Here is a 26,736-nt window from a genome sequence, read left to right as displayed (position 1 = left end):
AATTTGATATTAAACTAATATTAAATTTAGTGATTGTTTAATTCATTTTATAGAGTTAAATGTTAGTTAACTTTAGATTTTTGCATTAAGTTGATCAGTGAATGTTAATTCTTATTTAAATTTTTTGTAAGAATTTTTGTTTGGATGATATATATATATTTTATATTTCAAAATTAAAAATATAAAAAAACATATATATTATAACCCAATCTAATCTCAACATTTATCGATCTAGTTTTTAATCTAAGATTCCTAAAAATTTTAACCATAATCCAATCAAATTTGATCTAATTCAAAAATCAATTTAGTTCTATTTAAACCGTTATCTTTCGTCATTCATACTAAATTTAAAATAATTTCAATATCTTATGTATCCGTTCTCCATCGTCATCATCTATTCAACTTACCTATTCACAAAATCTAGGACAAATTGTAAAGAGTGAACTTAGGTTAGTCGCTTGGATAATTGGAGGCAATGAAGATGCAGAATCAATGTTCCAAGAAGAGAGAGGAAACAGAAGCAGAGAATGTCAAGAAAACTAATGGAACAGGAAGGAGAAAACACATGATCGATAACTTAACAAGAATACAGAACCTTTGACTGTAACTTGGATCAATTTCATGGCCTGCACCAAGAGGGCAACAGTCTTCCCTCATTCTGATCAGCCATTGAAGCTGGGAGATTATCGTCGAGATTGAAGTTCGAGCAATCAAAATCTACATAGTCGTATACAGGGTCGTTGCAAGAATCAGAATTTTTGCTTGGCTTCTTCAACAACCTTTTCTTCGATTTCCCGGTGCCTTCAATGAAGTCCTCGTCGGGTCTGGAATTGGGATTCATAGCCTTGGTCCCATCTCTTCTCCTCTTCCCTGAATCTGAACTGTCATTACTGCCGCTGCTGTTCTTATCGGTCTTGTTATGGTGTTCCTTGACGGTAGCTTCAATGGTTTCCAACACCCTATCTCCATATTTGTTCACCTTCACACTGAGATTAAACCAACATGCTTGTTAGCAAATGCTTGCTGGGTGCTAATGAGTGTGAGTGCGAAGTTAAGAACTTACTTGCCGATGCCATGAATGTCAACAAGTTCTTCCTTTGTTCGGGGAATTCTCCTGCTAATCTGATGCAATGTAGCATTCCTAAGTCGATAAGAAAACAAAACAGAAAAAGCAACTACATCAGGACATGGTTTGTAATCGCTAAATGCTGGAATAGCCCAAACAAATATTCTAGCTGCAAACAACTAAGAAGTTTCCAACATGAATCGTCAGAAAAATCACAAGGAACTGTCAGAAAGAAAAAGAAAACGTCACTGGCAGCCACATTCCAAGAGAAACAAAAGAACTTACCCAAATATATGGTATGCCATAACTCCTTCCCCAGCTTCCTTGAGAAGGGCGGTTCTAAGCCTCCGCAGAGCAGTATAGAGTTTAGCTGAAAGGTTCTGAGCACATGAAAAGTTTGAGATGATTGTTCAAATTAGAGAGTAGAAAGAAGGAGATCGCCAAGGTTCCCAACATACAGAATCAACGTCAGGTTGATGTAGGGAAGGGGTCTCCATTGGTGGTGGACTTTGCCTCCCAGATGTTAGCGAGCCTTTTCCTGGTGTTGCTTCGGTTTTACTCTGTTTAGATGTACTGGAAAGCAATCTGCAACAAGTGCAGAATGTCAGAATCAGCAAGAATTTTGTGCCCGACGGTTGAGCAAAATGTCTTCATGATTAATAACCAAGCAGATGCAATTTAAGTCACCCCCAATATACAATAAAGCTTCACTCTCTTAAAAGAACCATTCAACCAAAATTACAAATTAGCATTGAATACTGATAATTCAGCTGAAATTGTTGGCCATATTATCATGATTCTAGCATATAAATCAAACAGAAAACAAAACCACCATATATGGAAGAATCTCTCTTGGGTCTGTGTTAAATTTGGTGAGGGCACAGTAAAGTGTGATGTTAGGTACAAAGATTGGGGAAAAGATTTTGGAAAATAAAGACACCCATGGAAGATTGAAGTTACTGGTTAGAAGAGTTTTGTCGGTCAGCATTCCTACTAAACAAGAATTGGCTAGAATTTTTTAACATTGAGAAAGTTGAGTCATCATCGCACCTCGTGTTCTGTTCTATAGCTATGGCTTCCGTAACGGGGGGATCAGAGAGGAAGAATGGAGAATCCAATCCATTCACAATTTGTTTATCCTCTATAACGAAGAGCAATAGAAGGAATCAATTTTGGGACAGACAGAGATGCACTATTCTCTTTAGTGCTAGTTTTATTGAAGTAATATGGAAATCAAGGAATGTAGGAAGAACAAAACGAAAATCTAGAGATTCCAACTGCTTCAGGAAGCTAGGCTTAAATGGGATGACCATAGGGAGAGGCAGCTGAAAAGGGCAAGGAAAGTATTACAAACAAGAATTTGAAACTCTCTCAAATAAGCTGGTCCAAACAACAAAATGAGTTTTATCAAAAAAAAAAAAAAGGAGATGAGTGTCAAGGTGAATATGAAGACTACAGTACACGAAGGCAAATGGCAGTGGGTATAATTGCTATATGTTATCAGGGTAAGGTGCTGGGAGGCAAAACATCTTAACTTGCCCCTGCGGAACATAAAAACAAGCTGATGATAAAATAATATATCTTCTGCGTGTGAAAATAATCATACTTCAAAAGTTCTACAAAAACATGAAGTTAAGGAGTTGAGCACATCTTTCAGGAAAATGAAAACGTGTTGACAAATGGTGATAACAGAAGAAAAAAGGTCAGAGATTCGCGGGAAGGTAACCTTAATTTAATTTGCTGACGACCTGTGCAGAGACTGTAAGCCTTGGACTCATTCACCTGAAAATAAAAATTCCAAGAACTGCAGTTCTCAGATACATGTTAACCAGCCCGATAAAATAAGAAAAAGATATTTGCTTCTTTCAGTAACAAAGTTGCATATTAAAGGGTAATTATAAAAAGAAATAAAGCCATGGCACACTTTGCCTTTAAAATAGCTGATACGGATCCATAAATGTCACTTTTCTTAACATCCTCCACAAGGAAATCTTCAAACACAAGATGGTGCAGTATACGGGAGGCTTCACCCTTTGCCAGATGTTTTCCAGCTCCATGCAGTTTCAAAGAATTATGTCCATGTTTCTTGACCTAGGAATTAAGACAAGCAAAAATTAAGGTCATCAATAACAATGGTGAAAAAGAAGAAACAATACGCATATAATTGAAAGAAATTACAGATTGGCATAAGGAACCCCTGTAGACTTCCAAAATATGAGATGATGAAAATCGCTGCCCCGTTAACGTCACTACTTCTACCTAAGTATCATAGAGAATATAAAGAAGAGTCAGGTGAACCTAATCTAGGACTAAGATGCACAAATTATCTGCATCTTAGCATGAAAAATAGATAAGATAAATGGAATTAACTCAAGAGATATATGGTATTCCAGACCAATTGCTTTGCGATCTCTGTAACATCCTTCTCAATAAAGCTTTTGTTTCTTGAACAGTTGTCACATGTCCTCTTACAGTTGACGGAATTAAATTTTTCCCCAAAATGAATAAGCTGTAGGAGTCGTCGACAATCGACATCATTTTCACAGTAACTGACCTGAAAAGGGTCAAGTTAAAGAAAATAAGAAATAATTGATCTGCACTACAAGTTTTAGTTTTACAGCAGCAAATGAGTGAGGTTTATGACAAGCACCATCCTTCGAAGATTTTCAGTATTTGTTTCCACAATTCTTCCTGAATTAGCTACATTCATACGACTAGATCCTGATGGGAAGGGACTTTGCTCTGTAGCTCCTTGAGTAATCATATGCTTGACTCTGATCTGCAGCAAAATGTAAACAGAGTTGGGGAATGTTGAGAAGAAAAGCAAAGCCAAAAATAAGAAGCCAATATCTGCAGCAATAGAATGACGCACATAATCACTGTAACTATAATACAACACACAAGAAGAACGCTGACCATCTCTTCCAGCACGACCACATTCCTGTTGAATTAGGGGGAAGGAAACAAGAGTCATTAACAGTAGTATTGTGAAACCATTGTATTTCTTAATCAGAAGTCACTAACAGAATCAGGAATTGATAGCAGTTGCACATTTTGTGCAAGTACCTGATGGTATCCTTCAATGGATTTAGGAAGAGAATGATGAATGACAAAGCGAACATCTGGTTTGTTAATACCTGCAAAAACTATGTTAGTAAATAAACTTATAACAGCTTATTAACAAGCAACAGCAATGATCAACTATACCCATCCCAAATGCCACAGTTGCACATATAATATTAATCTCATCCTTGCTCCACTGTTTCTGGACAAAAGCACGTTTAGCAGGATCCATACTCCCATGGTAAAAAGCTGCTTTATGTCCGCATTCCTGAAAAATAAATCACTTTCATAAGCAATCAAAAAATATTATTCAGGCAATATCTCTTTCTAAATCCATAACCAATTTGTATATGTTCAAGCTGCTTCTTAGCAAGATCTGAAACCAAAGGAAATCGAGTACTGTAAGTGCTATAACTCAAGCTATCTCAAGGCACTATGAGTTTTGACAATTCATTCTTCTAATTCATCATCATATAAAAGTTATGTCGCTTCCAAACAAGCCCCACATAAAAGCTCAATTAAACTATTGGCACTGAGAGAAATCATCTTTTTTAATGCTGATCCGTTATTCAGTTGTAGCAAAATGGTCATAGTTCAAAATTTCAGTAAGAGGGAGCTTTAGTTTTGCAGAATGTGAATTGAAGGAGAAAGGATATCGGGAAGGCAGTGGAAACAATATAAGAAACATGGAAATTAGATAAGAGGGGACCAGGCACAAATACAAGTCCAAAACAATATAAAACAAGAATTCATATGGAAGAACCACAACATGGCCTTAGATAAAAGCTATGTGCATAATAAAAGAAACTAGCTTTACAAAAATCATATAATTTTGATGCCCACAAACAGGTCCTAAATATACCAAAACATGTCATATGAAGAATGAATGGACAAGGACCAATCAGCAGTGATTAATCTTTCAAGCAGTTTAAGACATTTTTTTTCATTTTCAAATGAATTCACAATTACTACCTTCACTAGGAACAATGCTTGACCTATCAAGTAAATCCAAACACAAATATCTCCTACTTGTATGTCAGGCTACAAGCAAGAAAAGAAATATCATAAATGATATCTATTTTCTTGCTGCAACACACAATAAGTTCACTATTAGTATATATAAGTTATGTCAACAAGGTTCATTTTCTTGATGCAGCTGCCAAAGGATGAACCTGTAACTTTTCAGCAACTTTTTCACAGTCCATTCTTGAGAGACAATAAATAATTCCACATTCATCAAAATGATTTTCTTTAATGAACTTGTCAATGTCTTCCACACATTTTTTTGTCTTGGGAAGAACAGAAAACCTGCAAAGTCCAAAAAAGGGAAGGATCATCATAAATGATTAAAGTATGTCATTCACAGTACATAAAATATTGAGCTAAAGCTGCTCCTGTATAAGGAGTGAGATATTGTAATGTAGCAGCAGGAAAATCCACCATGTCGGCTACTACAATAGTGTATTCCACTGCTCCTCTTTCCTGGAAAGTAGTTACTACCTGAGCCACAAAAGATGCTTTTTGACCAGTAGTTACATAAACACATATTACATTTTGTCCTTGTTGATTAAGAATTCTATCTGTGGCTAGTGCTGTTTTACCGGTCTGTCTATCCCCAATAATTAATTCTCGTTGACCACATCCTATAGGAATCATTGAATCAATAGCAATAACTCCCGTTTGAAGAGGCTCATATACAGAACGCTGAGAAATAATACCTGGGAGGGGGGGGCAATTCAACGTTGACCAATGGTATATATCTATATGCAACACTTACCATAAATTTGGACGGTTGAAACTTTGCCGAAAAACAATGCAGTTAATAAGACCAAGAGCTTGGACTACATCTTCTTTGACACTAGCAGTGGCCGTTGCAGTCAGAGCCAACACTGGTGTATTTGGAAATTTCTGTTTCAAGATACCAAGACCCTAAAACCAACATAGCAAATAATTTAGCATCAACTAAAGATATACAATCTGAAATGGCTAGTTTAAAAGTTCTAAAAAGCTAAAAACCTGATAGTCCGGTCTGAAATCATGTCCCCATTGGCTCACACAATGAGCTTCATCAATAACAATTCGAGTAAGTGATTCACGAGCATGAAGTCTCTCCAAATGTCGCAGCAAAACGTCACTCCTGCACTCAGATAGTATACCCTTGGTATATTTTACACTCACATAGATGAACACATTACTGCTGCATCTAATATTTTGCCGAGTGTCCATACTTTGAGTTGGAAGTTTTGCAGAAAGACTATTTTTCTTATTATAACTCACAGTCAAACATAGTAAGTTTATACCATTTGAATTACCATTATTTCCAGCAAAACCAAAGGAACAAAAAAAAATAAGCCAAATTGCCATTCATTTCAATGCACAATCATGTGTATCCATAGAAAAATGCTTGCAGAAAAATATGTTTGCACCCCAATCAGACCAAACATATCAAATATGTACTAGCACATTAGCACGTACAGGATGAGTTCATTGTGTCCTTAGCTTTGTTAATTTTTTGTACCTGGTTGTGCTTTAGACACTTTCAGCCATGCATATACAATGTGTAGAGTAAGAAGTTCAGAGAAAATGAATAAATAAATAACATAGGAGCCAACCAATAAAAATATGAATTTGTTCCTAATATGCCCTACTCCTCGAAACTTCCTAGATTTGTCATTCTGAAATGCTTGAACTTTTATTTTGCTACAGTAACAGATTTTGCAAGGTTAATGGTTAGGGTTTTCATCACTTCTCACTTTTTTTAAACACATAGAATGTGTACACTTCATTAATATTTCAATAGAATGGAATAAAATTATACGTTTAGCAAATGAAGCAGTTATTATTTCAAACATGTATAAAGATTTTTATGTTCTGATAAGAAACAAAATCCAAAAATATAGATTTTCTCTACCCGACATGTTGAATGCATTGATGATCTGAAAATTGCCATGGTGGGAAATTCACATTTCACACCACATCGAATATGTCAGAAAATGTATAGCTGATTTTCAAGTGGCCAAACATGTAACACTAGATTAAGTTAGATAACAATAAAAATAACAATCCCAAAATTAAAATCTATGTGGCATAGCATGGTTGGTAAATCTATTTACTGTTTAATGACGACAAATGGCTGGAAAACTTAAGAAATTTGTTCCATGAACCGAGCTGCTCCCAAGTAACTTGGCATTTGCTGTTTCAAGCTCAACTACCCATCAAAGAAGCCATAAATTGCATCAAACTTCAAGCTAAATTAACTAGGAACAGTCACAAAGATCAAGTTATGTTCAATCAAAGCTCTCAAATTGTTAATGTATTGATCATCTTTACTTCCCTCCTCATCACCACTATGACAAGAATTTAGTGGGACAAGACAAGTGCTGACTCATAACATGCCCCATCATCACCATTCTGATCAACATCTGGCTTTGAAACCAATTGTGACATATATTGAGCATCTCACAATAATTGAAGCATCATTTTCTCTGTCAATCTTAAAAATCATGCTAATCTAAAATTATGATCTTTAATGAGATTTGAAGTAATTTGAAAAATTAAATGTATGTCATATCTTATAGAAACATATTATGACATATAAGCCCAACACTTACTTGGCAACTTTCTCGGGTGTGACATATAAAAATTTGTATTTGCTATAATCTGAGCAAAGCTCTCTAAGAATCTCCTGTTGTTCAGTCCACTCCATATTGGCACTTAAGTAAGCAGCAGGGATGTTAGCCTATAATGCAACTCAAAATAATAAGAATAAGAATAACTGAAGTTTAAATAAGATATCTTATGAAAACAAAATGTCTAGTAGATTAATATTCTACCAAATTGTACCTGCAACAGATGCATTATTTGGTCTTGGATAAGTGAGACAAGAGGAGAAACCACCAATGTTATTCCTGAACAAATAAGAGCAGGGAGCTGCAAGAGAACAGTATTCACAAGATGCCCAATACCAAAAACTGTAACTTTCAAACAGAAGAAAAAACCTATAGTAATTTAATACAGGCAAGTTCCTTAACATTGTCGATAAAAAGGGCATAACAAACAATGGCAAATACTGCAACTTTGAGAAGTATAAAGTTTGCGTTCTTAAGATAAACACCAAGTGAAATTGCTTCTCCAAGAGTTCAGCATAAACCATTAACAATATATCATGAAACCATAAATGCATAGAAAACCATTATAAAGTTATGCCCTGACTAAACTTTTCTGCTAATATAAAAACCATATAGTTGCTACCAACAATCAGAATATAGTCTTATCATGAAAGAACCTTCCCTGAGAATATTAGAGAAAAATATTAACCTGATATGTCAGGCTTTTTCCTCCTCCAGTTGGCATTAAAACAAAAACATCATGCCCACTAATAGTAGCATTGATCACCTCCCTCTGATTGGGACGAAATGAGTGATTGCCAAATACTCTCTTGTTATTCGCCTGAGCAGGAAAAAAGCAAAATGATCCGTGTAGATCAGATATTGAACGTTGTATTTTTCATGTCTGAGCAATGAAAAAGCTTAACCAATAGATTCATGAAAGAATAAATAAGAGAAAAAGAAAAAAAATAAATAATTTGTGATAATGAAAATGCTGCACCTCCAGCTCTTTTGTCCAAGGGAAATCCCGACTGCTCCACTTCTTGTCACTTGAACCTTCAATGTAATTGATCTCAACATACTTCCGAATATATGGTTCCCTTTCTACGGGAGAGGAAGCACCAAACCTATCTGCAGAAGGAAATGAAACTGAAGAAAAATCCCACCCATCATTTCCATCCACCCGATTTATGACATGAGACTGGGCATCATATCTCACTGAATCAACCCTGAATGGAAAGGTTGGAGGAGTTTCGTATTGACTAGCCCTAGGAGGGGCAGTGGAAGCAGAAAGATGTGATTTTTGTCTTTCCTCATCAACCAAAGTAGAACGAAGATACTTCTCAAGCTGTTGAATCTGCTTATTCAGCTGCAATCTAACAGCAAAATAGAAAAGAAGCATAAGAGGAATATGATAGTTTTTAATCTTCAGAGGTTAATAGCATGTGCTAAATATAGTATATGTAGAAAGGGACAGAAACCTTCCATGAATTTAGTTTTTCCTATCAAAATGGGCGAAAAAGAACAAAAACATAACAGAACACAAAAGGAGTGGGAGGAGAAGCGGGACCTATCATTACGAAGCTTCTCTATCTGAGATGAACTTAGGTCATCGACATTGTCAAGAAGCTCATTTGATATGGCAATTAAACGGTCCTTCATATCTTGTAAATGATTTGAGGCTTCTGTACAAAGTCCCAGCTGCATCAGTATCAAGAATCGGAGGTTCAGACATAGAATCATGGCAGCAATTTGAGAGGATATCAAAATAGAAAAGACAGCAATTCTTTTTAATTGAAAAAATAAGATGGAAAACCCATTTTATACCATAGAACCATGTTCACACTTCAAGCACAATTCTGGCGGCAAGCACGTCTCCTCATATCTTGCAACATTATTTTTACCTACAGTTGGTGTAATTGGTGGAAGCTCTGAAATAGATGGCTTTGGTGTGCCAGATGATTGGTAATGTTCCATAACAATTTGGTCCACATCAATATTCTGAAGCAAAAAGTTGATGGTGAGACACATAATAGACACAACAAGCCACACTTGTATATACCAAAATACATTACAAAGTATCCTTCAGATAAAAGGAAGGTCAGCTAGGTAAATACAGAAACCTTTAACTGACCCAAAAATAACACAAATAAGTAATCAATGGTAAATCTTACATCCATCCTCAAGAGATGTAATGTTCTATCCTAACTTTATAGTAATTCAGTAAAATGGCCGAAGTAGGCAAAATCAAGTGAATTTAGTTGACTCTATATTCAGGAGGCTAATTTGAACGAATATTTACAAGTTTACTTAACCTACCAGTTTTGGGCCAAAAAAATCATTCATCTGTCTCGTAAGCCAAATAATTACCTACCCCAAGTATGTCATCATCATTAATACAATCCGGAGAAACGTCCCCTGGACCTTTGCCTTGGATTGTATGTGTCATTTGATTCCTCGATATTCCATTTGTAGTATACTCCTCACTTTCTCTCCTTGCAACCTCAGTTTCAGCTACATTAATTGGATGTATAGGAAAAGAAATGCCCGGACGCCTTGCAGGCACACCAATTTTGGCATGTATTCCACTTACGTTCTCATGAGTTTGCAATTTTCCTGAAAAGTTGTTTTCTTGAGCAGTTTTATTGGCAGCCTGTGATGGATTAGCATTAGCATTAACAACTGGTACACCTTTCTGGGGTTTTACATGGTTCCGGCGAGACAACTGAAGGCTTGAAAGAGCTTGCCAAGCCTGCCAAAAGGTAATCCAAATCAATACCAGACAAAAAACCACAAAACCAGCAATATAAACAATGATCTTTATCTAAATTGTAAGCCAAAATATAACTCATCCAAGATAAACAAGTCAAATTTTAAGTAATTGATCCAGAAAAGTAATATTATTGAGCAACAAGAGGTAACTCCAAATATCTCACCATGCAGAGAAAGTTTGCGGGGCAGAACCACTTGTGGTAGAACCAGTCTTCCATAGAAATTTCTTAACTGGAATTTCCTAACTCCTGACTATGCCTATGCAAGGAGACAAGGCTGGGCATAAAAAATTCAGGTCATTTGCACCATGGGTATTTGGGATGTTGGGGCTCAATGGTGTCAAGCCTCGGATCAGAGGCTTGGACAATTCTAGAAAGTCATAGATCAAAGAGAATTGGAGGGAGAATTTGAAAGAAGAGAGAGAAGAGAGGGAAAGAACCGAATACTTTGATTGATAGTTCCCATCCTCTTTACAATGCCTTTTATAGGCTAACACCCTCGACTCATTAGGCATAACCAAATAGGTACAATCAACTCAAGCGGTGACCGCTAAGTACACATGCTACAGCCTCCACAGGATTTATTACAATAATGTCCTCAGGCTCGTGACAATCCCCTCCCCTTAGAATCTTCTTTGTCCCCAAGGAAGGTAAGTAGTTGAGTAGCCTATGAAAACTGTTTCAATAGTTGTGGGAGGTATTCCCAAGTGGAATTCTTTGAGTGCAAGTGAGACCACTGGACCAAAACTTGAATGAGGGGTAGGGGCCCCTGATGAATGACCCTTCTATCTATGATAGCTTCGATTCCACGTCTACTTCCACATCTTCATCCACTAGCAACAAATCAGGGCTGACAGTAGCATTAGGTTCCATAGACTTCTTTAGGAGGGACACATGGAACACAAGGTGGCTCTCAAATCCCTTAGGCAACTGTAGCTTGTAGGCCACTTTGCCCACCCTTTCAGTTATAAGATAAGGTCCAAAATATTTTAGGCTTAGCTTGGATGGGGGTGTTGCAGAAAACGTATGCTGCAGGAATCTCTTAACCTTCAGAAAGACCCGGTCTCCTACATTGAAACTCTGGTCACTCCTCCTATGATCAGCAGTTTGTTTCATTCTATTTCTAGCTGTAGTCAATTCTTTCTTGAGTAGAGTTAGCATCTCCCGCCGACTTTTTAAGTACTTCCCTACAATGGTTTGTGCTTTCTGGCAGTCTATTACTGCTAGTAATGCAGGGATCTTAAACCCAAACAGTGCTTCAAATGGGCTTTTCTTGATTGAGCTGTGGTAGCTTGTGTTATACCACCACTGTGCTAGAGATAGCCATCTACCCTAGCTCTTAGGCCTTGCAAAATACATACATCTCAAATATGATTCTAGGCACTGGTTGACCCTCTCGATCTGCCCATTTGTGACAGGATGGTATGCAATTGACATATGCAACCCTACCCCTAGGCTCTTGAATAGTTCTTGTTGGACGAAATAAGGAAGATTCAAAAGTTAAAATAAAGGAATTATCCTTGTAGATTATTGTTGTATTTCAAGTTTATATTTTAAGTTTGAAATTTGCATTTTAAGTTTGATTTATTCCTAGTCTTTAGGAGATAAAGAATCCCAAATCTTATCCTAAAATATAAGAGATAAGATAAGGGACTCATGTGTATATATGCAGCTATATTTACCGAGAATTCATCAATCAAGCATTTTAGTTTCTGCTTGTTTCATGGTATCAGAGCTTAGGCTCTGTTGTAACATTTGTATTAGATTAGATAAAATGTAAATCATGTACTTTGTATTGCTGCATACTCTATTTCCTGTTTTAGCGTTAGAATTAATTGTTCTTCTAGAAGGTCTGTTTCTAGAAGAAGGCAGCCAGCCTTATGAATCAGTTATACTGTTAGGCGGTTAGTTAGTTTTATATCTTGTGCTCCGCCACCCCTATATCCTATAAATAGGGGTTGTGGATAGGTTTGTAAGAGAGAGAGTCTTAGTGTGCCAGAAATCGTGAAGTATTGTTTTCGGTTTACTGTCTTGATTTGGGATTGAGTGCGAGAGGTTGGGAGTGGCTGGTTCTTAGCTTGTGTTCCCTATTTTCCCTATAGCTAGAGATGGCAAAATGGGCCCGGCCCGACGAGCTGGCCCGTTGAGGCCCGGCCCGAGACCGGGCTAGGGCCAGCATTTTGCTGGCCCATTTAAGGCCGGGCCGATTTGGCCCGGCCCACTTGGCTCGGCGGGCCAAATGGTGGCGGGCCGGGCTGGCCCGCTAATCGGCCACAAACCCCCCCCCCCCTTAGCCTCGCCTCTCGCCCTCGCCCTCGCCCTCACCCTCTGCCTCGCCCTCTGTCGCCCTCGCCCTCGCCCTCGTCTCGCCCTCGCACTCACCTCGCCCTCGCCCTCGCCCGCGCCCCTCGCTCTGGCTCGCCCTCGCCCCTCGCTCTAGCTCGCCCTCGCCCGCGCCCCTCGCTCTCGCGCTCGCCCGCGCCCTCGCCCCTCGCCCTCGCCCCTCAGTCGCCCTCGCTCGCCCTTTGTCGCCCGCACCCCTTGCTCTCAATCTCGCCCCTCGCCTTCTCTCGCTCACGCCACCTGCCTCTGGGCCAAAAATGGTATCAAACAAAAAAAAATTGGGCGGGCCTGTTTGGCTCGCGAGCCCGTGTAGGGCCGAGCTGGGGCCCGCAATCTGCTGGCCCGTTTTTAAGCGGGCTGATTTGGCCCGGCCCGTTTGCCATCTCTACCTATAGCTTTCAATGTATATGGGCGGAAGGGATTAAGTTCTCGTTGTAATCATCCTTGGGTGTTCAAGATAGTGGATTTCAGTGGCTCCTAAGCAGTCTGGATGTAGGTCTTGGATTTCAAGACCGAACCAGGATAAATCTTGTTGTTTTCTGTGGTTGTGTTGTTTCTTTTATGTTCTCTGTTATCAGTATATTCTTGAGTTAGTTAGGGAGCTGGTTGGGTTGAGAGAATAGAGTGGAAGGCTGTGAGATACTCTAACAAGCTCAATAGAAAATCCTGAAGCTTTCCGCTGTTCTTTTCCTTTCTCAAAAATCATGGCCAATAATCACCAAAACCCTACCCTAACTGAAGTTTTTGCCACAAGCTCTCCAAATCCTCTTCCTCTTCCGGTTCCAGCCCTTTCTTCCCAGAATCTATCAACCAGATCAATCGATAATCATTCCAATCAAATTACTCATCAAAAGTTAAATGGTAGTAATTTTAGGGAGTGATTTCAATCCGTGTTATTGGTGATAAAAGGGAAAGGCAAATCCGGCTACCTCACAAGGGATATTCCTACTCCAACCGATTTAGCCACCTATGGCACTTGAGAAGCAGAAAATTCAACCATAATGGCATGGTTGATTAATTCAATGGAGCCCAGACTTGGGAGGACTTATCTATTTCACAAAACCGCCAAAGAGATTTGGGATTCAGTCCGGGAGATGTATTCTGACCTAGAGAACTCCTCTCAAAGTTTTGAAATAAGATCAGCCATTAGGACTACAAGGCAAGGTAACATGAGTGTTACTGATTATTTTAATGTATTGGTTGAGTTATGGCATGAAATATATTTATTTCATACTATAGATTGGGAATGTAAGGCTGATAGCAACAGGTATTATAAGATGATTGAAAAGGACAGAATATTTGATTTCCTTCATGGATTAAATTCGGATTTGGATGAAGTAAGAGGTCGGATTTTAGGGACAAAACCTCTACCATCTCTTAGGGAAGTTTTTGCCGACGTAAGAAGAGAAGAGATTCGAAGGAAGGTAATGATGCATCAACCTAATGATCCAAGTATTACTAACCATAATTCTTCTACTCTAGCAACTGTTAGATAGGGAGAAAATTTCTTAAAGGGATCAAGGAAGGAAAAACCTTGGTGTGATCACTGTAAAAGGCCATATCACACCAAAGATACTTGTTGGAAGATACATGGCAAACCTATCAACTAGAAGCTTAGAAACAAACGAGAAAATGTTCAATCAGTCTATGTTGCCGAGGCACCTAGTGAAGAAGGAAATAAGACATATTTAAATCTGTCAAATGGACAAATTCAGACTCTTTATCAGCTGCTAGATCAAGGTACCAATGCTGCTAGTTCCTGTACACATCAGCCCACTACTTCCATGGCCTTGCAAGGTAATCCCTATCTTTCTTTGATGTCACGAAGACTTCCTAAGGACACTTGGATAATAGATACAGGGGCATCCGATCATATGTCATGTTCTACAAAATATATGACTGAATATACTCCCTATAAAAATTCAGACTATTCAGTTGATATTTCAATGGCTAATGGTACAGTATCCCCTACTATGGGTCGTGAGAATGTTTGTATCTTGAATCTGAAACTAAAATCAGTGTTATATGTGCTTGGGTTAAATTATAATCTCTTATCAGTGAGTAGGATTACTAAAGATATGGATTGTAGAGTGATATTTCTTCCATCTTGTTGTATATTTCAGGACCAAGCATTAGGGAGGATGATTGGCAGTGCTGAAGCAAAAGATGGACTCTACTGGTTGACGAAGAATACTACAAACTCATCTCCTTTCAATAAAACAGTCCTAACTATTACCACAAAGGCCAAGGTTATGTTATGGCACAAACGGTTAGGACACCCTAGCTTTCCATATCTTAGATCTTTGTATTCTCAGTTTTTTATCAATAAAAATCAGTGTTTTTCTTGTGAACAATGCACTCTTGCAAAACAATCAAGAGCACATCATCCCACTCAATCTTATAAGCCTTCCACACCATTTCACTTAATCCATAGTAACATTTGGGGACCTTCTAAACATCCTAATCTTTCAGGTTCAAGGTGGTTTATCACTTGTATTGATGAGCATTCTAGGGCATGTTGGGCATATCTTATGAAAGATAAATCAAAAGCAAGAGGCATATTCAAAAGATTTCACAAATTTATTTTGAATATGTTTCAAACCTCCATCCATATTCTTCAAACTGACAATAGTCGTGAATTTTTTTCCCATGATTTGACCAACTACTTACTTGAACATGGTATTATGCATCAAAGTTCTTGCCCTTACACACCACAACAAAATGGTGTGGCCGAACGGAAAAATCGACATCTTTTAGAAGTGGCAAGAGCTATGATGTTCACTACTCATGTGCCTCATTCATATTGGGGAGATGCCATTCTTATGGCTGCATATTTGATAAACCGCCTCCCTTTCAAAACACTCAAATTCCAAATCCCTCTTGAAACCCTTTGTGGCTCTCATCCAAATGTATCTTTCTTTCCTTCCCTTGAGCCCAAAGTTTTCGAGTGTGTTGTGTATGTTCACAACCACAATGTGTCTCGAACAAAGTTAGATCCAAAAGCCCTCAAGTGTATTTTTATTGGCTACCCTCCTTCACAAAAGGAATACAAATGTTATTGTCCAATCGGTAAGCGGGTCTATATCTCCTCTAATGTTACCTTTTATGAGGATTTTTCTTATTATCCAAACACTGATTCTCCCACCAATACCACTGATTCTCTTCTACTTCCTACACCAACACCATTTCCTCTACCTCTACCAGCACTTTCTCAAGGGGGAGAATTAATCCCTAATAATATGCTGGCAGATTTTGAGCCTTCTATTCAGCAACCAAGCCCAAAACCAAGCCCTAAAAATGTGCAGCCTATGTCTCATCAATCTCCAGCCTCTCTATCTCCTCAGTCTCCAGCCCAAAAACCTACCAATCCTCCTTGGTTTGTGTATTCTCGAAGACCTAAAGGTCCATATTAAGCCCAGCAGGGTCAATCATCTTCTCTTGATGACGGTCTATCAAAGGACAATAAAGCAGATGCTGATTTAACAGGGAATGAGACTGCATTAATGGAAGAAACCGAGGATCAACCAAAAATTAACAGCAGTGATATTTCAGATGATGGGCTAGACTGGGCAGTTCCCATAGCTCTCCGAAAGGGTGTAAGATCATGTGTTAAATATCCAAAGTATTCTCTGTCCAATTACTTATGCAAAATTGTCTCCTCAACTTAGAGCATTTATTGCAAAACTTGACAATGCTGAAATCCCTAAAAATATTCAAGGAGCTATGGAAGATTCAAAATGGAAGGCAGCTGCTATGGAGGAAATGAAGGCCTTAATTTCAAACCATACTTGGGATCTTATTGAATTACCTCCAGATAAGAGGGTTGTGAGATGCAAATGAGTGTTTACCATTAAGCATAAGGCAGATGGTAGTATTGAGAGGTGTAAGGCTAGATTGGTGGCACAAGGGTTCATACAAACCCATGGGATCGACTATGAAAAGACCTTTGCCCCAGTTGCCAAACTCAAGTCTATTCGAGTAATACTCTCAATTACTATTAATTTGGATTGGTCTTTGTATCAATTTGACATAAAAAATGCATTTCTTAATGGGGACTTAGATGAGGAGATCTACATGAAAATTCCACCAGGCTTTGAAGATGAAATGGGCTACAAAAGGAAGGTTTGTAAACTGAAGAAATCATTATATGAATTGAAACAGTCATCTAGAGCATGGTTCAAGAAATTCAGACTTACCTTAATTCGGCTTGGGTATAAACAAGGATAGGCTAATCATACTTTGTTTATCAAAGCCATTGAAAGTGGAAGAAAATCTATACTAATTGTCTATGTTGATGATATAATTGTTGTTGTTGTACTTTTTGTATATTAGTTCTGATGATGAAAAATATATTTTGTTTAATCTCTAAGTCATGAGTCAAGGTTGTGGTTTTCAACATAAATCACTTTCAATATCAAGTATTTCTTTGTGAGAATGAAAACCAAATGAATTTCAAATATTGAGATTTCAAAGTCATATTTTTTCCAAGTCTGGAAGGTTAGCACCTTATAAGGAGACCTATATGAAAATGTTTTCTTTTTAGAAAACTAACTCCCGGTATTTAAATAGCTAACATCCATTAGTGATAAAATGATTTTTAACGAATTTTTCAAGAAATAGAAAGTGTATATCTTGGAGGTGATAAAATAGCAAAATCATAAGTTTGTACTAAAACCCAAATTCTACTTTCTTATTCTTATGGATTTTGATTTTTTTGATATTTTTATTGAATCCAAATGGGGAGTACTTTGTTATTTACATTTATGTATTAAAGTAAATGGAAGGTAAAATATAAATTAAGGAAAATGAGGACATTTACTTAAACTAAAGAAATGTAAATATGTTGTAATGTATTGGATTGAATTTGCTCTTGCTTGGTCGACTAAACCTATGAGATCTGTCGACTAACAGTGTGTTTGTTTGTGCCTTGGTCGACTAACTATAAGCATTGGTCGACTAACAGTATATATGTTATGGTCTTGATCGACTAACCTTAAACCTTAGTCGACTGACAGTGCTTTTAATATGACTTGGTCGACTAACTCTTTGAGTCTGTCGACAGATGGGTACCCTTAGTCGACTAACTGCCATGTGCATTTTTGTCTTGGTCGACTAAGTGCCTTGTTGTCTTTATGACTTGGTCGACCAACTTATTTTCTCCGTCGACTAAGTTTGTTATTTTTGCTTGATTCTGTCGACTAACCATTTTCATCTGTCGACTAAGTTTCTTTCGCAGAAAGCACAACAGCTAGTTTTTTCAAATCCCAACGGTCTCAAACAGCTAGTTTCTTTTTCAATCTTTTTGGATGCCTATATATACAACTCATTGATGACCAAGAAGAGGCTAATGGATGGGAATGAAGTGAAGTGAGCTTAAGGATTATTTCATACTTCTCGATTTACATTTGTGCTTCAACTTTTCTCTCAAAAGGCTTTGTTCTAAATTTGTTTCATTTGATTCAAGCCTTGTATATTTATTGAGAGTCATTGTAACTAAGAGGATATACTCTTAGAAACTCTCTTTTGTATCTTTCTTGTTTTTCCTAGCTTGTATTGCTAGAGGGCTTGCTTGAAAGCAAGAGATTGTTTTTCCTAGCTTGTATTGCTAGAGGGCTTGCTTGAAAGCAAGAGGTTGTATTTCCTAACTTGGTGCTAGAAGGCTTATCCGAAGTGATACGAGGTTTTAGTGGATTGTTTGCAAAATCCTTAGTGAGAAGCTAAGGTAGTGGATTAGACTTGGGTTAAGCCGAACCACTATAATTCCTTGTGTTCTTTTGTGCTTGCGTTCTTTGATCTATTTATCTTTCCAAGCATTTCATTATTCCTCACTTAGTTCACTTATTTATCTTTGCAAACTTACATTTGTCATTTTATATGCTTTACGTTTTTAAATCACTAAAACCTTAATTTGTATCAAAAAATTTTACAAGTTCAATTAAATTTTTAAATTATCCAATTCACCCCCCCTCTTAGTGTGTGCCATGGCACTTCCCAGTCTAACAATTGTAACAGGTGATGATGAGAAAAATATCAAGATACTAAAGGAGCAATTGAGATCCGAGCTTGAAGTGAAAGACCTTGGCCTTATGAAGTACTTCCTAGGAATGGAGGTAGCTACAAGCAAGGAAGGTTTGTTTATTTCTCAAAGGAAACATACCATGGATTTACTCAAGGATACAGGGATATTAACCTGTAAGCCAGCTGGAACTCCATTAGACAAAGGCTGAAAATTTGAGGTAAAGGATGATGATATCCCGGTTGAAAGAGAGAGATACCAAAGGCTAGTGGGCAGGTTTGATCTATTTGTCTTTTACCAAGCCAGACATAACATATGCAGTAAGCAAGATCAGTCAATACATGCATGCACCTACAAAGAAGCATATGAATGTTGTATTTCATGTGCTTGGATACTTAAAGGGGACACTTGGAAAAGGGTTGATGCTTAAAAAGACCAAAGAATGAGGAATTGAAGGTTTTTTTTAATGCAGATTGGGCAAGCTCTATTGAGGACAGTAGGTCAACAACTAGTTATTGCACCGAAGTATGGGGCAATACTATGACTTGGAGAAGTAAAAAACAATCAATGGTGGCTCGTAGCAGTGCTGAGGCAAAGTTCCAAGCAATAGCACAAGGAATTTGTGAAGTAATTTAGCTAGAAAGGTTAATGGAGGACCTAAGAATACTTTTGACTCAACCTACAAGGGTATACAGTGACAGTAAATCTGCTATTAGTATGGTGAAAAATCCTGTACAACATGATCGTATGAAGCATGTAAGGATAGACAGGAATTTTATAAAGCAAGAAGTTGAGGAAGGAAGGATAATTCTATCCTATATTCCAACCACTGATCAAATTACGAATGTGTTCACAAAAGCTATGGTGAGGCCAGGGTTCGAATCTCTAATAGCCAAGCTTGGAATGACTTCTATCTATTCCTAAGCTTGAGAGGAAGTGTTGGATGAAATAAGGAAGATTTGAAAGTTAAATCAAGAAGATTAAAAAGTTAAAATAAAGGAATTATCCTTGTAGATTATTGTTGTATTTCAAGTTTATATTTTAAGTTTGAAATTTGTATTTTAAGTTTGATTTATTCCTAATCTTTAAGAGATAAAAAATCCCAAATCTTATCCTAAAATATAGGAGATAAGATAAGGGACTCATGTGTATATATGTAGCTGTATTTACCGAGAATTCATCAATCAAGCATTTTAGTTTTTCCTTGTTTCAGTTCTTGCCATAAATGACTAGTGAATACCTTATCTCGATCTGATACGATGGATTTAGGGATTCCATGTATTTTAGCCACTTAGTCAAGAAACACCCTAGCAACTTCCTGAGCTGTGAAGGAGTGTGTGAGGCTGATGAAGTGAGCAAACTTCGTCAGCTTGTCAACCACTACCAGGATCATGTCCCTGCCTTCAGACTTGAGAAGGCCTTTAATAAAGTCCATAGAAATCTCCTCCCATGCTTGTTCAAGGATAACAAGTGGCTATAACAACCCCAAGTATGCCACTTGTTCATGCTTGCAGGGTTGGCAAGTCATGCAAGCTAGCATAAAATCCATCACCTCTTTTTTAAGCCCTGGCAAATAAATCAGCTGCCTTACTCTATAGTAAGTTGCCCTACCCCCAAATGTCCTCCCGTAGGGGAGCTATGTAGTGTTTGTAATATCTTGGATTTCAATTCCCTGTCATTCCCCCACCACCAATCCTCCTTTAAATTTGAACAAACCATTGGAGATTGAATACCCTTGAGCACTAGCAAGTCTAATTGTCAATTGAGCTTGCAAGGACTTAATCCATTTTGATTTATCATAGCTATCAGTTAAGTCTTTTACCCAATCGGGCACCATTGTTGTAATAGCCTTACAAACCCCTTCTTCTTCTCTTCTCAATAAGGCATCTGCCTCTACATTCTCTTTGCCTTTCCTGGACTTTTGACACCCCATTTCTCTGCAATTGGTCTATCCTTATGATAAATTAGGCTCCCTCCAAGTAGTGCCTCCACTTGTCTATTGCTATGATCATAGCTAGCAACTCCTCCTCATACACGCTCATGCCTAGGTGCCTCGCAACCAATGCCTGACTGATATAGGCTAAAGGCTTCCCCTCTTGCATTAACATTGCCCCCACCCCATTGTCACATACATCAGTTTCGATCACGAATGGCTTAGAGAAATCAGGTAGGGCCAAAACCGAGGCTTGTGTCATTGCCCTCTTAAGTGTGAGAAAGGCAACCTCCACTTGGGGATTCCACTTAAAGTTGTCCTTCTTAAGTAGTTCGGTTAAGGGCTTACTGATTACCCCCATAATGTTGTATAAACCTCTTGTAGTACCCGATCAACCCTAGGAATCCCCTTAGCTCCCTGATAGATGAGGGCCTAGGCCATTCCAACATGACTGCAATTTTCTTTGGGTTTGTACTAACTCCTTGACACAAGATTATATACCCTAAATATTCCACCTCTTTCTTTGCAAAGGAACACTTTGAAAGTTTCACATATAGCTGGTTGGTTTCAGGATTTCAAAGGTAGTTTTAAGGTGGGTTAAGTGTTGTTTCAAGTTGGGACTGTAGACCAAAATGTCATCAAAGAAAACAAGTAGGAATTTCCTTAGGTGAGGGGTAAACAAGCAATTCATTAGGGCCTAGAAGGTGGTTGGAGCATTGGTGAGCCTAAAGGGTATCACCTTGAACTCATATAGGCCTCAGTGGGTTTTGAAGGTCGTTTTAGGTATGCCTGCAAGGTTCATCCTAATTTGATGATACCCTGCACGTAGATCAAGTTTAGTAAAGATAGCAACCCCTTTTAGTTCATCTAGGAGGTCCTCAATCAAGGGAATGGGGAATTTGTTATTCGGGGTGAGGTCATTAAGCTGTCTGTAGTCTATGCAAAAACGCCAAGTACCGTCCTTTTTGACAATAAGTACGGGAGATGCAAAGGGCTCTGCCTGGGCTAAATTATTGAAGCAATGAGCATGCTCTTTACTTGCTTTTCAATTTTAGCCTCCTGGCTAGGTGGGTAACAGTAAACCCAGATATTAACTGGTTATGAATTGGGTTTCAAGGGAATTGAATGGTTAAAAGGTTTGTTTGGGGGTAGGGTTTGTGGCTCAACAAACAATTCCTTGAATTTCAAGAGTAAGGGATGTAAATCAATGGGGTATGTTACCTTTACAAAGAAGTCAGTGGCTGTAGGACCTTCTTGTTCTTCCTCATCCACCTCCATGGCTCGAATGGAGAACATTTGAGATATTTGCCCCTTCCGTTTAGATAGCAGCCTTTGTAGCCTTTTGCCCGTAATCACCTTACATTCCCCTGACTCCAAGCTGCCACTCAATGTCAATTTCTTCCCTTTTATGTCCAAAGTGACTTCCAATTTGTTGAAGTCGAATGTTAGGGGGCTTACCGTCCTCATCCAGTCCACCCCTAGGACCACATCACAGCCTCCTAGTTCCAAAATCCTTGGGTCTGTAGAGAATTCATGCCCCTACTTCATCCATCCACACTCTTATAGTAGCTATATATCTTACTTTAGTTAGCCACTGTTACTGAAACGGGGGGTAGTAGTCGTGAGTTTGCACCCCAATTCAATGGCAATTGCTTCATTGAGGAAGCTGTGAGTGTTGCCACTGTCAATCAGGACCATGATCTTCCTCATCCCTACTCGTCCCTCCACTTTAATGATTTTACCTACAGGTCCCCCCCTTAAGTGCATGGAATGAGATTTCTCCCTCCTCATCCCCGAGGTCATCTTCATGGGTTTCCTCCTCAACCTCCCCACTGTCCTCTTCCTCCTCTCTATCTACCTTCTCTTCATCAGCCCCTTCCATATTCAACAATTGCCTTCGATATTGATGGCTTGGGCTGTAACAGTCCCCACATTTATAGCACAACCCCAGCTGCCTCCTCTGCTCCATCATGGGGTTTCTGATTGTCAGGGCCTGTTGATTCCCTCTTTGCAAGCCTAAAGTCATTCCTACTCTCATAGCCATAGAGTTTCCACTAGCAGGTAGGCTAATGAGTGGAATCATTTAGGTGGGAACCATGTTTCTCTTATAAATAGCCTCCAGAGTTAACTCTTATAGTCTGGCCTTCTCTGTTACCTATCTCACAATAGCTGGCATCAACATTTTAACCATTGATCTCAACTCGTCCTTAAGTCCACTAAGAAAGCTGGACACAAAGTATTGCTCAGTAAGGGTTGGTTGAGCATTCCACATTAAGGCTCCTAACTCCTCAAACTTCTCCAAATACTTTGTGACAGTCCCTTCTTGCTTGAGTTTATTGAACTCTTCTATTACATCCGCCATGTTCTTTTCTCCAAACCTCTTACACAACTCCTCCGCAAAGTCAATCCACCGTACCCCGATCCCTTTGGATCTAAACCACAAGTCAGTCGTATCATTGAGATAGGATTTGCCAATGTAATTCCCTATCACTCAACCACGTTGTAGAATTGAAAGAAACACTCACACTGTCGGATCCACCATCTTGGCCTGGATCCATCAAACAACAGTATCTCCAACCGTGGCATTGGGGTGTGATTATTGACTTGGGGGTTGAGATCCCTTACTTGGACACTTGGCCCCATCTCTTGCATTCCCTCTGTATTCGTCCCTCTCAAAGGCCTCGGAAGTATGCCTGATCCGGCTGAGTTCGGTTCAGCTACTGATCGAGGAGGAAATTCCAATGGCAAACGAAATTGTGGCAGAAACGACAACATATTAAACATGTTGTTGATCCTTTGACCATACTGATCCATAGCTTCCCTATGTCTTTCCAATTCATGCTGCATATTCTCACGAGATGCAGCCAATTCCTCCTGCATTCCATCTCTAATTGCAGTTACATCTTCCCTACTCTGAGTAATAGCTTCATGCGTTTGTGTCATTCCAAACTCCAAAGCTTCCATCCTATGCTCCAATTGCTTGAGTCTTGTTCCTTCCGCCATTGCTCAATCAAATCTTCCACCTACTACACTAACCGACCAAAATTCACCTTGTCTCGATCGTGGAAGCGACATCGAGGATCACTTGATCAAATACCAAAATGTCAAGCCTCAAATCAAAGGCTTGGATAATTCTGGAAAGTCGTAGATCAGAAAGAACTGGAAGGAGAATTTGAAAGAAGAGAGAGACTAGACTAAGATGGTTTGGTCATGTGAGAAGGAGACCAAGAGACGCTCCTGTGAGGAGAGTTGATGAAATGGAACAATTAATCAAAAAAAGAGGTAGAGGCAGACCTAAGAAGACTTTAAGGCAGACATTAAAGTTTGATATGAAGTGTATGGATCTCAATAAAGATATGACAAAAGATAGAAATACATGGAAGTCTAGAATTCATGTAGCCGACCCCACATAGTGGGATAAAGGCTGGATATGTTGTTGTTGTTGTAGAGAGAATAGAGGGAGAGAATTTTATAAAGAAATAACCAAATACTTTGATTGATAGTTCCCGTCCTCTTTACAATGCCTTTTATAGGCTAACACCCTCAGCTCATTAGGCGTAATTGAATAGGTACAATCAACTCAAGCGATAACCGCTAAGTACACATGCTACTGCCTCTATATGATTTATTACAATAATGCCCTCGGGCTTGACAAAGACATTGATCAAAGGAATGCGCAATACCTTCAACCAGTTTGACTAGGATAGGAAGAATTTGCAAGTTAAACCAATTACTAGCTATGTTAAGAAAGCATTGTTAACGATAGGACTTGATGAAGTAAGAGTGTGTTATCCTCCAGGGACAATTTTATTCCTAATAAGCTTAATCACGCATGGGCTTTATCTTGAAGATATGACCATTAGTAGAGATGATTGGTGAGGTAAAATCCATATACCAGGCCGCAACTAGTAAGATTAAGGCTTCTTCTTCTTCTTCTTCTTCTTCTTCTAATAATAATAATAATAATAATAATTTTCCTAATAAGCTTATTTTTGTCTATGGGCTGCAGATTTTGTCTTATGCTTGAGAAGACCGATCACTGGATTTTACAAATATCCTACATAAATTGGAGTGCTCTGTCTATTACAAGGACATAACATTTACCATACTTCCACTCTCCCTATCTAGTCAAGCTGCCTCATTCTTTGCCCAGGCCTCCTCAGTTTCTCCAATGCCAAAGATGCTTGTTTAACTTCACAGTAACCCATACACCAATAATTTTGGACACAGCAAAACTAAGCTCATATTCTTCCTTTACATTAGTAGAAAAATATATAATATATACACTAAGAGATTATGGCTAAGAGCAAATCAAGAGAAACAATGGAAAGAGATTATTTCAAGCCACACCCCAAACAAATATGAGAGAGAGGGAGAGCTAGAGAGCGCAATTGCACAACAAATTACAGAATCCTCCTTGAAAGCAACATTTTCGGTGAAACAAAAAATAAAATAATAAAAAATTATTATAATTAACATGGTAAGACAAGTATACATCATAACTAGTCATCAACTGGAATGATTGATTGTAAATTAGAACTCAAATCTTCTGAATGCCATTACCTTTTCAACTTGGGCGCTCTGCAGATTTTGAAGATTCAGAACCCAACAAGCCATTGGCCTAAGAAAAAATGAGATAAGAGCATAATTAAAAGATCAAAAAGTAAAATTATTTCCCAGTTCTGCTAAGAACTGATAAAAAATAACATTTATCAATCCAAGCAATAGACAACAGAATCTCAAATCTGCAGAAGTGCACTTTTACCAAAAAATAACAGTCAGCGTGTATAAAATGGGCCAACCTATTAGTATAAACAACATTTTATCTGATTAAGTTCTTCTCCAGATTACCTATATCAGGTCGGCATGCATTAAATAAATTGCAACAAGGAAAGGTGCTCGGGGATCAGCAAAATATCTATATCATGTTCGATGAAAATAATGCAACAAGTAATTTAGATACTAAATATGAGTCGCCTACCTTTCACTTATGATACAGGGTTTTTGTGTTGCCAATGAGTAAAGAAAGTTTGAGCTCAAGAACTTATTTTGGTTTGAAAAGCTATCGTGAGCATTAGCATGTTGTAACCAGTTAACTTTGGGAGATTCTTCGCCATTTTTAGAAGCTCCGGCTAAATTACTTCCACTGCACATCAACCTCCAAATTGGAAAGTCAAAATATGTAAAACAAATATGGATCGAATAATTAGGGAAAGAATTATAGCCTTGCCTGGTGTGATTTCTCTTCGACATTGATTAACATATTTGCCTAGTGCTGCTTATGGGTCCCCACTTACAGGAAACAGTAACATGCAGAGTATGATGCCCCCTTGTAGGTACATAAGGATAAAATATCCTGCAGTTAAGAGGAAATGTCGCAAATTATCCTGCCATTAAAACTTTTTTTCCTTGCCATATAGAAATCACGATTCGCCCAACGTAATCACGTTTCACGATTCACTGCGTTAGATAACTTCCATTCTCGGCAAAATAGAACAATCATCTCGCAGAAAAAGCTCACCTAGAAAACGGCAACGACAACACATAACTATCGGATATCGTATTTATCAGTTAATGGGCAAAGAAACAAATAAACAACTTTGCGGTATAACCCTAGAAGCAAGCAAGATGTCGAAAGGACACCTCCCGAATGCGAAATGAAATTCCCGACAAACAACAAAAAAGTAAATCTATGTTGTATTCAATGAAAGAACAAACGCTGATTGGATTGAATGGGTTAGTCGGATTGTGCACCTGAGCTGTAGCCCCTTCTTATGGGATTCGAAATAGTCAAATGCCTGGAAGTAACAATACAAGTGAAGACTTCAATGATGCCGGAGAAAATACGTATAGATTAACCGACCAGCGACGATGAGCGGCGGTGGTGGATACTGTTCCTTGGTCTGCGGCGGAGAGAACGAGAGTGAGGGTTTCAA

The 26,736-nt window shown here is 38.4% G+C and overlaps 1 protein-coding gene across 3 annotated transcripts; it reads right to left on the bottom strand.

Annotated features, from left to right (window-relative positions):
- Nucleotides 1-555: 555 nt before the first annotated feature.
- Nucleotides 556-26,736, bottom strand: LOC127810550 (ATP-dependent DNA helicase Q-like 4A). 3 transcript variants are annotated; one of them, XM_052350088.1, is made up of 26 exons: nucleotides 26,555-26,736; nucleotides 26,031-26,321; nucleotides 25,782-25,946; nucleotides 25,364-25,421; nucleotides 10,112-10,489; nucleotides 9,565-9,738; nucleotides 9,308-9,438; nucleotides 8,738-9,113; nucleotides 8,447-8,578; nucleotides 7,973-8,059; nucleotides 7,741-7,868; nucleotides 6,146-6,266; nucleotides 5,907-6,058; nucleotides 5,302-5,437; nucleotides 4,274-4,397; nucleotides 4,133-4,203; nucleotides 3,939-4,007; nucleotides 3,717-3,845; nucleotides 3,462-3,620; nucleotides 3,245-3,325; nucleotides 2,996-3,157; nucleotides 2,793-2,848; nucleotides 1,525-1,651; nucleotides 1,352-1,446; nucleotides 1,064-1,141; nucleotides 556-986 (listed from the first exon to the last, which is right to left on the bottom strand). In XM_052350088.1, the coding sequence occupies exons 2-26, from the start codon at nucleotides 26,051-26,053 to the stop codon at nucleotides 620-622; spliced, it is 3,579 nt and encodes a 1,192-aa protein (XP_052206048.1). In that variant the 5' UTR covers nucleotides 26,054-26,321; nucleotides 26,555-26,736; the 3' UTR covers nucleotides 556-619. The 3 variants fall into 3 exon arrangements, 2 of the variants coding, with proteins under 2 accessions (XP_052206048.1, XP_052206049.1); XM_052350089.1 differs by having other exon boundaries at nucleotides 26,031-26,156; XR_008025487.1 differs by lacking the exons at nucleotides 556-986; nucleotides 1,064-1,141; nucleotides 1,352-1,446 and having other exon boundaries at nucleotides 1,569-1,651; nucleotides 2,991-3,157.

This window comes from Diospyros lotus, chromosome 9 (genome assembly GCF_014633365.1).
Source record: "Diospyros lotus cultivar Yz01 chromosome 9, ASM1463336v1, whole genome shotgun sequence".
Taxonomy (NCBI): domain Eukaryota; kingdom Viridiplantae; phylum Streptophyta; class Magnoliopsida; order Ericales; family Ebenaceae; genus Diospyros; species Diospyros lotus.
This window is presented reverse-complemented; position numbering and strand designations above follow the sequence as displayed.

Coding starts and splice junctions, on each gene's coding strand:
- LOC127810550 (XM_052350088.1), bottom strand. CDS start 26,053: ATGTCGAAGAGAAATCACACCAG. Junction 4,008..4,132: donor CCATTGAAGGATACCATCAG/GTACTTGCACAA, acceptor CTAATTCAACAG/GAATGTGGTCGTGCTGGAAG. Junction 3,326..3,461: donor CAGAGATCGCAAAGCAATTG/GTCTGGAATACC, acceptor TATGATACTTAG/GTAGAAGTAGTGACGTTAAC.